Below are 14,270 nucleotides of genomic sequence, written 5' to 3'. Positions count from 1 at the left end.
AAAATGAAGAAAAGTTAATTTCATTTATATTTTTAATTATATTTAAGCAGAACAAAACCATACACAACAAAACAAATTACAAAAACGTATTCAGATATGAGAAATAATAGTAGAAATGAAGAAGATAGTGAGATAGACAAGTTTTTTGATAATAATGTGGTAAAATAAGTGGAAAAAATCGGTAAATGGAAATGATGGAAACAATAGTGTAGAAACAGAAAGAAGTGAAAGAGACAGAATCCTCTCTGTGGTTTTATCAGTAAAACTCTTTACTACCATCTAGTGGCAGCAGTGTCACACTACAACTAACTAATAATGCTTGTTGGATTATTTTATGAATAGAAAAAGTTAATTACAAGTTTACAGTTTGTTGACCGTCTGACACACACCGCAGATATTTTCATGTTTGAAGCTGTAAGTTATAAAATGTTTGATATTTTTCTTTCAGGCTAAATGTGGCGTTTTTAACAACTTCTACAAGTTGCTGATATATTTCAGATAAAAGTCGAGTCACCGAAGTCGTTTGGATTCATCCTCGGGGCAATTTATCCATTAGCTGTCAAGACAAGTCACTTAAAACTGAACATTCACTTCAACAATGATGCTGGAGTCTGACTGTCACCAAAGTAGGATTCATCCTGTGGGGACCATGAACAGTTGTATGAACTTCTATTCAAATCCAGCCCGCAGCTGTTGAGATATTTCCATCGGGACTGAGGTGATTTCCAGACGTTGGTCTAAACAGCAGGAGGTTTTTTGACTGTGCTGTACAATGCAGCTGGATCCTCTCCAGTGTCCTGACCTCTGGTTCTGAAAGGAGATAAAACAAATAAATGATCAGGAGGTCATGGAGACGTAGCATTAAAGGAGACATATTGAGTTTCAAAGTTCTGCAAAGTTAAAAAGCCCAAAGTCTGAGCTCCTCTCCTGGTAAAACGAGCTCCTCTGCCCCACAGAAAACATGAAGCTCCTGAAACACCTCACCAGTAGTCCCGCCCGTACCTCTGCATCATCGGCAGAAGCCAGGGCTGTAGCAATGCATAAGCAGTATTTAAACGTAAACAGTGGTGCGTTGAACACCTTTCGTGTTCTGAAGTGTTAGCGGAGGAGGTCATTCTTGGCGTTCTCGTGGAAAACATCTCGGAGGTAGATGATGTGGGTTAAAATACGTGTTGAATGCTTCAATACAGGCTGAATGTCACAGTCTCTGCTTCCGTCGTCTGGAACAGCAGCTTCTAACACCAGCATCTGTAGAGAACTTTAGAATCCATTGTGTCACTGCCTTTTTAAAACAGTCGCTGCTGATTGGGGAACACCTCTGACACACCCACCAAACGAGAGCCCGCTGCACACGGGTTCAAACAAACATGTCGTTCACCACGGAAACGCTAGTTAAACTATAAGAAATGATTTGAGATTGAATGTGTCCCTCGTAAAGTGAGAGTGGAGGATTTCCTACACGCACAGGAAGTGGTTAACCAATCACAACAGAGTGGGCCGGGTGACCAATCAGAGCAGACTGGGCATTATCAGGAGGGGGGGCCTTAAAGAGACAGGAGCTAAAACCAAGTGTTTGAGACAGAGGCTGAAAAGAGGAGCTGCAGCAATAGACAGTCTGAGGAAAGTGATGTTTTCTGAACATTAAACATTTTAAAGTCACAACACTAATTAAAATGATCAAACTGAATATGAGCAGAATATGTCTCCTTTAACAAATACACATGTTTAAACAAAACAAGAAAATGAAAGTGTAAAAACAAATGACTTCTATAGGATATATCTCTGTTTATGATGTTTTGTGGTGTTAGTGAGGATAATGGTCCTGAATGAAGAGCTGCTCACCTCGGGGCAGATCTGTTAAAGTTGACAGAAGCGTACGCAACCTCCTCCGCCTCCTTGTGTTTGCTGGGTTCAGCTGATCCGACGTTGGAGTAGATGGGATCCGTCTGTCTCTTCATGAAGTGGACACTGGCATAGTGAAGGTCACAGTTTTCCTCAGACTGATTGGGTAGACGCTGCAAACACAAATTTGCTTTTGAATCTTGTACATGTGGCAGTATGGACAACGTTAGAGTCCAACTATAGCAGCTATTGATTTATTTAAACCGCCTCCTTCTACACCAGACGTGTTTCAAGGACAGGAAACATGTGGTTCTACTAAAAACCAAAAGGAGGGAAGGTCTTCAGTTTGAATTCCAAACACTAACACTACAAACTTCTCACTTAGTGTGTATGTGAGCCACTTGTGTGTGCGCTTTCACATCGGTTGTGTCCAGATAAGACTACATCTGGGAGCTGGATGTTCACGTACTGCAGCCAAGTTTGGTCGAAACAAGTTGTGTAACATCATTTAATTAGAGGTCGAGCTACACACAATATAATCCCTAGACCCCAAAACTATCTGTCAGCAAATCATTGATAAAAACTCTTTAGCACTATATTTTGGGTGTATAGTGTGTATCATTTAATTGTATAACACTTCATTCATTTAACACTTTAATACAACTGCAGGTCTACAGACACAGAGGCACTTAAAAAAAGAAAAGTCAGGCTCACAGAAACTAGAAGGAGCGAGAAGGAAGGGGGATAGGCCACACCCCCTTAACTCCCTTCTTTCTCTCAGTCTTGTTCCGACCAGCAACGAGTACACAACTCTCCGTCTCGCCGATGCACCACGCCCTACTCACCGACACTCAATGCCACACAGCGCTATCTCTCCAAACTCGTAACACAATTACCTCAAATTCACGTCAAAGGGCAACATACTCACTAAATACAGATATGAAAGAACACGACTGCTCTGTCGATCAACCTTTAATTATAGAGCTGCATCCACACGCAGCCAACACTGACTTTATTTGTCCCAACGACACAGACTACGAACAGCAGTCTCACACACACTTAGTCTCAGACAGAACAACGCAAAATCAACGTGTTACACAGCCACACCCAATGGTGATCTGCTCCACATTACAGTGCTCCACACTAAAGATATCTGAACCAATCAATACAATCTTTCACAAACTTTGACAAGATTTAAAGCAGCACATGTTACAAATCAACAAACTTAGAGCAGCATCAAGTGTCATAGTTCAGCAAAAACTGTTGAACAAACCGCACAGCACAGAAAATTATAACACTCAGCAATTTGCTTAAATGGATAGATTACCAGAAGGAAATTCAAACACCAGATGATTGTTTTTACAATGGCAATTTTGACTGTGATTTTAATAACTAGTTTTTAATCTTCACATGACAGAGAAAAGGGTTTGACATGAGAAATAGTGGCGTTTGAAAGGATTGGACGCTGAACTGTGTCTCACCTGCTCACTGTGGTCAAGTCTGTCCCCAGGATCAGCAGATTGCTGAGAGTTTCTCTTTCTTCTGATCAATTGAACCAAATAACAAACAATATACATAATAATTGAGTTGATGTAATTTAACAGGACAGATTTTCAGGAATTCATCGTACAAAGCTTTAGTGGAACAGATTTGCTCACCTGATCAGTAGGAACACGGAGAGGAGAGTCACAGCGAGGAAAACTGCAGCAGCTGATCCAATGAGTGCTGATATCAATGATCCAGGTGAAACTATGATGAAATAACTTTTACTTTATCATTTCACAAAATCACAATACTTAAAGGTGCAGGACGAAACATTTACAAAAACAACTTTTCTCGATGTTCTGACTGAATATAAAGACAGTTTCTTTTCTAATAAAACGTGTGAAGAGCCCTGTTCAGAGTGGCCTGTGTGTGGGCGTGTCTCTTAAAATGTTAATGAGCCACTGCTCCCCCTGCTGGGAGGTGTATGTGTGACATGTGCACAGGAGCAGGGTTTTGTTTTCACCACTGTCTGTCTGCTGAGAGCTGTTTGCTCGTTACATGAATGTGCACAGTGAAGGAAATATCTTTCAAGTTTACTGAGGATGGTGAAAGCTTTATGGATGTTTTAACTGACGCTGGGTGGATTCCTCTTTGTGCTGCTGATGGTCTGACTGTGAATATTTATGGGGAAGAAGTCAAACGACCCATATCTGCACATTTAAAATGTAAAGGACAAAGAAAGTCAGGCTAAAGTCAATCCACAGCTCCAGAACCTTTAAAGGTGTTAGGACTTCACATGACTCACCTGCTGCAACAGTCAGATGTAAGGTGGCGTTACTACGTCCTTGTGTGTTCTGGGCCTCACACTGATAATTTCCACCATGTTCAGCTGTGATATCAGTGATGGTGAAGATTTGTCCTGATGCTTTTGGTGAGTCCTCGTCCTCCTTGGACCAGGTGTAATTAGCTTCTGGGTTAGCATCACTGCTGCAGGTCAGAGTCACCGAGCTTCCCTCCATGATCTCACCAGAGGGACTCACTGACACAGAGGGAGGCTTTGGAGCATCTGGTGTAAAACATGCAAGATCATGAAATCAACTCAGAAATATTCATTAACCAAAGTGAAGAACTTTTCAATCTCTGGTTTTGATAAGTGCTTCTTAAATATAGATGATCATTATTAACCCGGGGCGCCAGCACAGACAGAAGCAGATACTGAGGGTTTTGTTTTCAGCCCGTGTGTGTGAATGTACAAAATAACTCAACACATGAACCAAACTTACTGAATATTATAGTGAATATTAACTTTTCAGCTGATCGGTCAAAGGTCAGAGGTCAAGATGAGCAAAGATTTGACCCAAAAGACGCATTTTCCAAGATATTTCCACAAATAGCAGAGAGACTAAATCATATACTGATCAGAACATTATTCCCCATCATATAATGGATAGATGACTTATGAGTAATGTCACAAAGAAGTTACAGATTTACATCATGCATCCTTAAAACTGCCTATCTGCTGTATTCCTGCCTCTAATAGGACTATAGAGACGACCTGAAGCTTATATACACTGAAAAATAATCTATGATCATATGGTGGGAATGTCGTCACTATGAGTTTAGAAAATGACGTCATATAGTGTAGCTATGCAACAACAGATGTTTTCACCCCAGTCTGTTTGTTTGTTGGTTGTTGATTTTAAACAAGATTACACAAAAACTACTGAGTCGATTAGCATGAAACCTGAAGGTAGGATGAGGTACGGGTCAGGGAAGAACTCAGGAAAGTTTGGTGTGAATCCAGATAAGGGGGCGGACCCAGGAACTTTCTATAAGATTTGCGAGATAGTGCTGGGTTTCATGGATATGTGGATGTTTTCTACTCACACTGGACGTCTAAGTGTAGAGACGTGGAGTTGATCCGTCCGTACTGATTCTCAGACTTGCAGGAGTAGACCCCGCTGTCCCCAGAGCTGATGGAGGAGAGACGATAAACGCCCTCTGGTCCTTGAAGCAGAGTTCGGTTCTCCTTGTACCAGGTGTAATTAGCTGCTGGGTTAGCATCACTGCTGCAGGTCAGAGTCACCGAGCTGCCCTCCATGATCTCACCAGAGGGACTCACTGACACAGAGGAGGACTGTGGAGCGTCTGTATGTGTGAAAACAGAATGATGATAAGAGATGACAGACATTGTGTTTAACATTTGGGGACATATATGATATGATGTGTTAAAGTCAAAGGTGCTCAGGTGAGTGGAGTCACTGAGTTACAACAGCAAGGTTGTTAAACTGACACAGGTAAATTCTTCTTGTTGTTAAGTGAGAGGTTTTTTTCAATGATTTCCTGTTGCACTACTGTTTCCAGACTCCCCTGAATGTCCACAGATTTCCAAACCACAGTCCAGTTTGTAACGTGGACTTAAACGTGACATATTCTGACCCTTTTCCACAATTAGACAGAGTTTCTTCCTAATAAAACGTGTGAAGAGCCCTGTTCAGAGTGGCCTGTTTGTGGGCGTGTCTCTTAAACTGTTAATGAGCCACTGCTCCCCCTGCTGGGAGGTGTATGTGTGACGTGTGCACAGGAGCAGGGTTTTGTTTTCACCACTGTCTGTCTGCTGAGAGCTGTTTGCTCGTCACGTGAATGTGCACAGTGAAGGAAATATCTTTCAAGTTTACTGAGGATGGTGAAAGCTTTATGGATGTTTTAACAGATGCTGGGTGGATTCCTCTTTGTGCTGCTGATGGTCTGACTGTGAATATTTATGGGGCAGAAGTCAAACGACCCATATCTGCACATTTAAAATGTAAAGGACAAAGAATGGGACAGATTCAATATATCTTCACTTAATAACCTGTGTTTCACTCACATGTCACAGTAATAGAGATGTTTGCTGAACTCCTTCCCAGCTCATTCTCAGCTGTGCAGTAATACTCTCCAGAGTCTGACGACCGGATGGAGCTGAGGACAAATTGTGTCTCTTCACTGAGAGGTTGAACTTGTTTATCTCCACTTCTCTTGTACCAGGTGTATTTAGCTGCTGGGTTAGCATCACTGCTGCAGGTCAGAGTCACTGAGCTGCCCTCCATGATCTCACCAGAGGGACTCACTGACACAGTGGGAACCTTTGGAGCATCTGAAGGATAGTTTATATTAACACACAGGATGAGAATACAATCAAAACACTGTCTGTATTATTTGTTAAAAGTTTAAATTTAAATTATTTCCACATTATCGTAGATTCATGAGGAGGCGCAAACTCACCCAATGTAGGAGAAGGGAAACGCTCATGTCCTTCTATAGCACAGTGATAGCTGTCTTCAGCATTAAAGTGTTGGAGGTGAAAGTATTTTTTTCGTCCAACAAGTTCATTGTTATTGTACCAAACGTAGGAAAGATGATCAGGGAGCTGACACCTGCTGTGACAGGTCAGCTCTGTCCAGGTAGGATATGGATTGGCTGTTGATCTCCTCACATGTACCTGGAGCTGAGGGTCTGTGAACAAACATGTGATTTTATTTCAACATACACACTAACATTTCAAACTGACTCTAATGTAAATGTTACCTGTGACAGACAGAGTGACTCCAGCTGAACCAGTTAAACTCCCAGTAGGTTGGTTTGTTGTGAACCTGAACTTGTACACAGCTGAGTCGCTCTCTCTCAGGTTAGAGATTCTCAGAGTGCACTTGTTGTTTTCACAGAGATACTCCACACGACCTGAATACTCCGGATCAGTCCTTAGATCAACGTGAATCCCATTACTCTCTTGAATGAACCAGAAAGTTTCCTGAACTGTAGTAACATGGTCATTCAACCAAGATGGGTATGTGTAGGTACAGGTAATGTCCACTGTTGATCCTCTGAAGGCACAGATCTCAGTAGAAGTGTAACTCACACCCCAGCCATTCTGACTCCATACCACTGTAACACAGAGCACATCAGAGAATCAGAAGATAAACTTATACATTTATAAAACTAACTCCATGTATTTTCTCTGGTGAATCACCAGTCGGCAGGTTTTCATTTTAAGATGATGACGATGCCAAGATGAGGAAACTTTCAGTTCACAAAAAACACAGGGAAGTGCCCTTTAGACTTCAGTGTGAGGGAGAAACACACTGTTGGAGGTGAGGAACATGAGGGACCTTGTAGAAGTTGCTCTTATAATGGAGCAAACTGGCCAATATGGAGGAAATGATCTGTGTCTTTTATGCAGAGTCGACCAAAGATGGACGACACGTCTCCACTTCCTCCCACTCTCCAGAAATGAAGCCAAAATATCCTGGATACCAACGCTGCCATCTTTCACATTTGGAACCACAGTCTGCACAGTAGTGATCTGGAGATGGAGCCACAGTATCAAGGTCCCGCCCATACATGAGCTCGACCAATCCTGAGTCAGCTTCAGCTGTCAATCATGAGGTTTAATCTAATTTTCATTTCATCAAATAACTAATTAAAACCAAACTTATGAGAAACATGAACAATAGAGTGTGATAAGAACGACCTAACATGACACAAACCATCTTTGAGAAAAATGTATTTGACTTTTTAGATTGGTCCATGTTATTCCCACTAACATGGAGGAGACAGGATGTATGTTCTATACTGCAGCCAGCCACCAGGGGGCGATCACAATGCTTTGGCTTCACTTCTGGGGAGCAGTCATGTCTTCCATCTTTATTTACACAAGCAGAATACTAGTACTAGTACTACACTAGTTTGTCAGTACTGACAGTAGTATCCCAAGAGTTCAATGTGCCCATGCAGAAAAAAGTATTTAAAGACACATGAAGTTATGGTACAATGCATTATCTCAAATACTCCAGCAGATGGTGCTGTTAGTGAAATACTGTAGATTAAACTCACACATTGACGGAGAGCGGAAATCCTCGTGTCCTTTAACAGCACAGGAAACTGTGTCTGCAGAATAAAAATTATCTGTATAAGATGCTCCTTCCTTCTTCTCCTTCTGTTGATTCTTGTACCAGACGTAGTTCAGATGATCAGGAAGACGACAACTGCTCTGACACCTGAGCTCTGCCCAGTTATAAGAGTCAGACTGCACTGATCTGCTCACCTGCACATGCAAATCTGTGTGTGAGAATAAGGAATTCATTTTAGTCCAAACTGACAACACACACATGCATATAAAAGTGCACAGACACACTCAAGTGAACCAAACAAGATGTAGGAAATAAATGAATGAATGTTCAGATGTAAATGTTACCTGTGACAAACAGAGTGACTCCAGCTGAACCAGTAAATCTCCCTTCAGTTTGGTTTGTTGTGAACCTGAACTTGTACACAGCTGAGTCGCTCTCTGTCAGGTTAGAGATTCTCAGAGTGCACTTGTTGTTTTCACAGAGATACTCCACACGACCTGAATACTCCGGATCAGTCCTTAGATCAACGTGAATCCCATTACTCTCTTGAATGAACCAGAAAGTTTCCTGAACTGTAGTATCATGGTTATTAAATGTGGATGGGTATGTGTAGGTACAGTTAATGTCCACTGTTGATCCTCTGACGGCACAGATCTCAGTAGAAGTGTAACTCACATCCCAGCCATTCTCACACTGTACCACTGTAACACAGAGAATCAGATTCATAACGACACCAGAGAACACTTAGTTTACTTTTTACTTTCTGTAGAAAAGAAACACATTTCCATGAGCAGCATTCCATAGCATTTCAACTGATGACTCCACACACTGATGACAATTCCTGCATCGAGAGGAGAGGACCTCAGTCATGATGATAATAATAATAATAATAATAATAATAATAATAATAATAATAATAATAATAATAATAATAACGTTTCAGACTCTAGACGATAGAAACTTCTAAACAAAGATACAAAATAATACTGATGATAATTCCTTCATATATTTTCTTTCTGCATCACTTTACAGGTGGTGATCTGAAAATGAATGAATGGTTCATTTATATTTTTACTTTCTTTCTCAAACTCACTTCAGGTGAATCAGAAGTCCGAGTGTAAAATAGAGTGAAACATGAATGTAGACGTACAGTACCTGTCACAGTGAGAAGAAGGACAACAAATCCACTCGCTGCTGCAGTTACACTCATAGTAGCTGCTGCTCTCGTCTGTGACTTCAAACAATAAAAACGTCCACAGATAAATAATGTGCACAAGATGAAACTCAGTCACATCACAGACACGTCTACCTACAACACAGAAGAGTCTGAGAATAAAGACAGATTCTGTCAGAGAAAGATCAATTTAAACTGTTAACACATCCCACTTCCTTCCTCTTTCCACTTACATGCTTGCTGAGCCAGAAGGTGTTAGATTAAACCTGAAACAAAGAAGTAACTTGTGTTTTATACAAACTGTGAATTTCTTCATTTAACAGAGTGTTAGAAACGACTTTAGTGGCTGTTCCCACCAAACCTGAATCATCCTCAACTAAAGCTGTAAGCAGCGTTGAACAGGCCTGCCCCCCCCCTCGATCCAGCCAGTTGACGCAACGGTTTACTTTTCTCAATACTGCAGTCAGCCACCAGGGGGTGACAGATATCATTTGGCTTCACTTTGGGGGTAGCTGTCATGTTGTCCATCTTTATATTCAGTATCAAACGTGACGTTTAGTGAAGATTAGACGTTGTAAATTTGAGTTAAAACAAATTCCTGTTTCATGGTGAAACATCAAAGTTTGACATGTCACCATGGAAACGTGAATATATAACATGAAGCTTTTTTGTGTTCCTGGATGAGCGGGTGTCACTTCTGCAACAATCTCCTGTTAAATCTTCAAAATGTACTGATGTACTTTAATCGTCCAGAAACATTATTAGCAATAAACTTGTTGACCTAGTTTTTATGTCAAGTGCTTCATGATTCTCAGCTGACGACCTCAATAGTCCTTTAAATATTATTATGGAACAATTCTTCATTAGATTTATAAATACGACAAGACCTATATATTTGTTGACTTGTGTACTTACATTATCCAAAATATTGTTGTTGAAACCCCCCTCCAGAAAATGATTATTGGTCACTCCCATTGATTGTTATAAAATCTTTTAGCTGTTCTAATATTAGTTACAACTAATTACAATTTATAATATTTAGAAGTGAATATTATTGTTATTTGTAACATTTTGACAGTAACATACATTACGGTTAGCGTTAGCCTAACCTGAGGCTAACTCTACACCTGGTTGAGCCTGGGAAATATTTTCAATTATGGGAGAAGAAGAACAACTTTCTTACTTTTACCTTTCGTGGCTTCCAAAGTGAGAAGTGAGAGAATTTGTAATCTGGGTTAACCAACCCATCAAGAAAGAAAACAAACCTTTACAAACACTGCACATGTCTATATGTTTTATTTCTTCTGGTTCCGTGATGCTGTAAAATCCACATATAAACAACAGATTCATGTTGTGTTTCTTCAGTGTTTGGTGACTGTGCTGTACACTGCAGATGAATCGTCCCCCTCTTCTTCACGTCTTGTTCTGTGAAGGGCAGAATAAACCACTCACACCCACAGTTTTTAACCTCAATAAGTGTAGTGATGAAAATGTTCACGTGTGGAGCTGCTCACCCTGTTGCACTGTCAAATCGAACAGCGCTGTATTCAGCCTCCTCCTCCTCGTCTTCCTCAGTTTCTCTCTGGGGTTGAACTCGACCTATGTTGCAGTAGATGGCATCTGCCCGGTTCTGGGTGAAGCAGACGCTGGCGTAGTGGACGTCATCGTGCGGCTCTGCTGGTCGTGTGTGTGCCGCAGCTGAAATCTGGTCGTACAGTAAAATACTAGCTGGGATCAGGCTGGAATCTGTGTCTTACTCTTCAACTTTGTTGGGTTCTGAGAGTTTCTCTTTGTTGTGGGCCTGATCCTACTCTGCTGAATCAAACTGTGATGGCAGCAGTGATCTTGGAGCTTTCTGTTTTTCCCTGCTGGTCACCAGCTCATCTTCTTAACAGATGAACCCGGTGTCACCACCATGAAACATTCACTTTACATTTTACTCCCTAACTAGAATTACTGCCCTTCGGTTGTGCGCCTCCTCCAACCAGTGCAGTTTCAATATTCATACATTTATTTCTTGCCTCATATGAGACCATCATGACAAAATCCAATCTGTTCATCTTTAAGTCAAAGTTTCAAGAAATTCCTTAAAGGCAGATTTGAGATATCATGTTCAAAAGGCCCAGAACATGTTGGTGTGGCCGCTGTGGCCTTGACCTTTGACCAATCAGGTCATTCATGGTCAAGATGCCTGAGGTCACTGGGTGTCACCGGCACTGAGGCATAACAATATCTAGAAACTCAGAATAACATCACCTCTACGCAGAGCAGAGACTAAAGTGACATCTTCACAATAACTGTTTTGTCCAATCAATGATCCAAACTTCACAATGCAGGAAAACCCCAAACATTAGCACGATATAACACAAAGTGCTTTCCTGTAAATGTAGATGTACCTGACACAGAAAGAAGGAAGATGACAAAGCAACTCGCTGCTTCTCTCAAACCCATCGTTGCTTCACACGTCTCTGTGGTGCAGCCACATCAGCAGCTAGATTCCACCCTTGAGAAACGATGTTTGTCAGCCAGTGACGATGAGAGATAGAAATCATAGATCAGTTAAGACCTTGGCTTCCTTCCTCTTTTCATCATTAACATGCATGAACGGACAAACACCAGTAAATCCCCTTGTTAAAATGAAGAAATGTTCTTTTATTTTGGAAATGATGCGTGAACTTATTCAAATATATTTCATGCAAATAACAGTGAGAGTAGTTTTGCAGCCTGACAGTGAATCTAACACTTTCTTTACTTTCTTGAGACTGGACTTTATAAATCATGTTGAATCTCTCGCGCCCTGAACGAGAGGCCATGGAAAATTATATTAAAGAGTCGTTAGCTGCTGGAATAATCAGCCAATCCTCTTCCCCTCTGTGCTGGTTTGTTCTTTGTCGAGAAGAAGGATAAGACTCTCCGGCCTTGCATTGACTTCCGTGACCTGAATAACATCACTATCAAGAACAAATACCCCCTTCCACTAATCAGCTCTGCTTTTGAACCCCTTCAGGGAGCCTCTGTCTTCTCAAAGCTGGACCTCCGCAATGCCTACCATCTTGTGCGGATTCGGGATGGGGATGAATGGAAGACGGCTTTTAACACACCCCTAGAGCATTTTGAATATCTAGTTATGCCTTTTGGGTAGACCAATGCTCCAGCTGTTTTTCAGGGACTGGTGATTGATGTCCTTCGTGAATTCCTGAACCGTTTTGTTTTTGTTTATTTAGATGACATCCTCATTTTCTCCAAAGACCTCAGTGAGCATGTGTCCCATGTCCGGCTAGTTCTCCAGAGACTACTAGAAAATAAGCTTTTTGTCAAAGCAGAGAAGTGCGAGTTTCACACCAGCTCTGTGAGTTCACTGGGGTACATCATCGAGGGTGGGCAGGTGAAGACGGACCCAGAAAAGATCAAAGCGGTATCTGAGTGGTCCACACCCACTACTCGCAAGAAATTGCAGAGTTTTCTTGGTTTTGCAAACTTCTATCGCAGATTCATCAAGGGTTTCAGTCAAGTGGCAGCTCCCCTCAGTAAACTAACTTCTTCCTCTGTGCAGTTTTCCTGGACACCGGAGGCAGAGGCAGCATATTGCAAGCTAAAGAATCTCTTCATCTCTGCTCCTGTGCTAGTTCAACCAGATCCCTCTCTGCAGTTTGTAGTGGAAGTGGATGCTTGTAGTGGAAGTGGATGCCTGGATACTGGGGTAGGAGCAGTTCTATCCCAACATTCTGGTTCAGATCACAAGCTTCACCCATGTGCCTTTTATTCTCGTTGCTTGTCACCTGCTGAAAGGTGTCACTTCCGGTTCTAACCGTCCTATAGTCACCCACATCACCTTGGATTTTGTCACTGAGTATGCCTCCCTCTGAGTAACACAGTTGTTCTTTCCATTGTGGATCGATTTTCAAGGCTGTCCATTTCATGCCCTGCCCAAAGTTACCATCTGCTCAGGAGACTGCTAACCTATTAACTGACCATGTTTTCAAATCTACCGACATACCAGCTGACATCGTTTCTGACAGGGTCCCAGTTCACCTCTCATGTGTGGAAGGCATTTGCCAGGCCCTTGGAGCCAAAGGTCAGCCTATCGTCAGGATTCCAACCACAGACCAATGGACAAACAGAAAAAGAGCTAATCAGGACCTGGAGTCCCACCCTGCGTTGCATCTCAGCACTCAGCCATTCAACCTGGAGTTCTCACCTGACCTGGATTGAATATGCCCGCCAATTCCTTAACCAACGCAGCCACAGAGTATGTCCCCTTTTAGGCTTCTCTGGGTTATCAACCACCTGTTTCCCTCCCCAGGAGCTGATTTGGCTGTACCCTCTGTTCAGCATCACCTTCGTCGCTGTAGGAAAGTCTGGAATGACACCCGCTCAGCTCTCCTTCGGTCTGTGGGGAAGCCAACCGCGCCTCGCTGAAGACGTGGGATTCCTGCTCCTGCATATAAGCCAGGTCCAGTCTGTGCAGCTTTCCCTCTAAAGACATTCCCGCCAAAGTCAGTATCCAAGAGGTTAGCCCCTCGTTTCTTAGAACCATTTGTCATTGAAAAGGTAATCAATCCCTCTGCTGTCAGGTTGAAGCTGCCCAATATCGTCTTCCTCCAGTATTTCTCTGGGGTTGAACTTGAGCTATGTTGGAGTAGATGGCATCTGCCGGTTCTCACGAGAAGCAGGCCTTCCAGGCGTAGTGGACGTCATGGTGAGGCTCTGCTGGTTGTGTGTGTGCCGCAGCTGAAATCTGGTACGTACAGTAAAATACTAGCTGGAGAGGAGTCAACCCCTAACCTAACCCTATCATGATCGAGAGGCGAAAAACATGTTTTGTAGAGCCACTGTGATACTCAAACCTTCAACCACCAAAACCTCATCAGTTCATCTTT

At 42.1% G+C, this 14,270-nt stretch overlaps 1 protein-coding gene across 1 annotated transcript in view; it reads right to left on the bottom strand.

Annotated features, from left to right (window-relative positions):
- Positions 1-379: 379 nt before the first annotated feature.
- The window catches only part of LOC118099583 (B-cell receptor CD22-like), a 160,185-nt gene continuing 146,294 nt past the window's right edge, over positions 380-14,270 (bottom strand). The window contains exons 10-15 of the mRNA XM_047342434.1: positions 5,215-5,475; positions 4,133-4,393; positions 3,501-3,591; positions 3,324-3,384; positions 1,843-2,015; positions 380-810 (exon numbers count right to left, since the gene is read on the bottom strand). Coding sequence (XP_047198390.1) covers positions 738-810; positions 1,843-2,015; positions 3,324-3,384; positions 3,501-3,591; positions 4,133-4,393; positions 5,215-5,475 — 920 coding nt within the window. The 3' untranslated portion in view covers positions 380-737. The remainder of the gene's footprint in view (positions 811-1,842; positions 2,016-3,323; positions 3,385-3,500; positions 3,592-4,132; positions 4,394-5,214; positions 5,476-14,270) is intronic.

This window comes from Hippoglossus stenolepis, chromosome 2, assembly GCF_022539355.2.
Source record: "Hippoglossus stenolepis isolate QCI-W04-F060 chromosome 2, HSTE1.2, whole genome shotgun sequence".
NCBI lineage: Eukaryota > Metazoa > Chordata > Actinopteri > Pleuronectiformes > Pleuronectidae > Hippoglossus > Hippoglossus stenolepis.
Note: the sequence above shows the minus strand (reverse complement) of the source record. Positions and strands in the feature narration are given on the sequence as shown.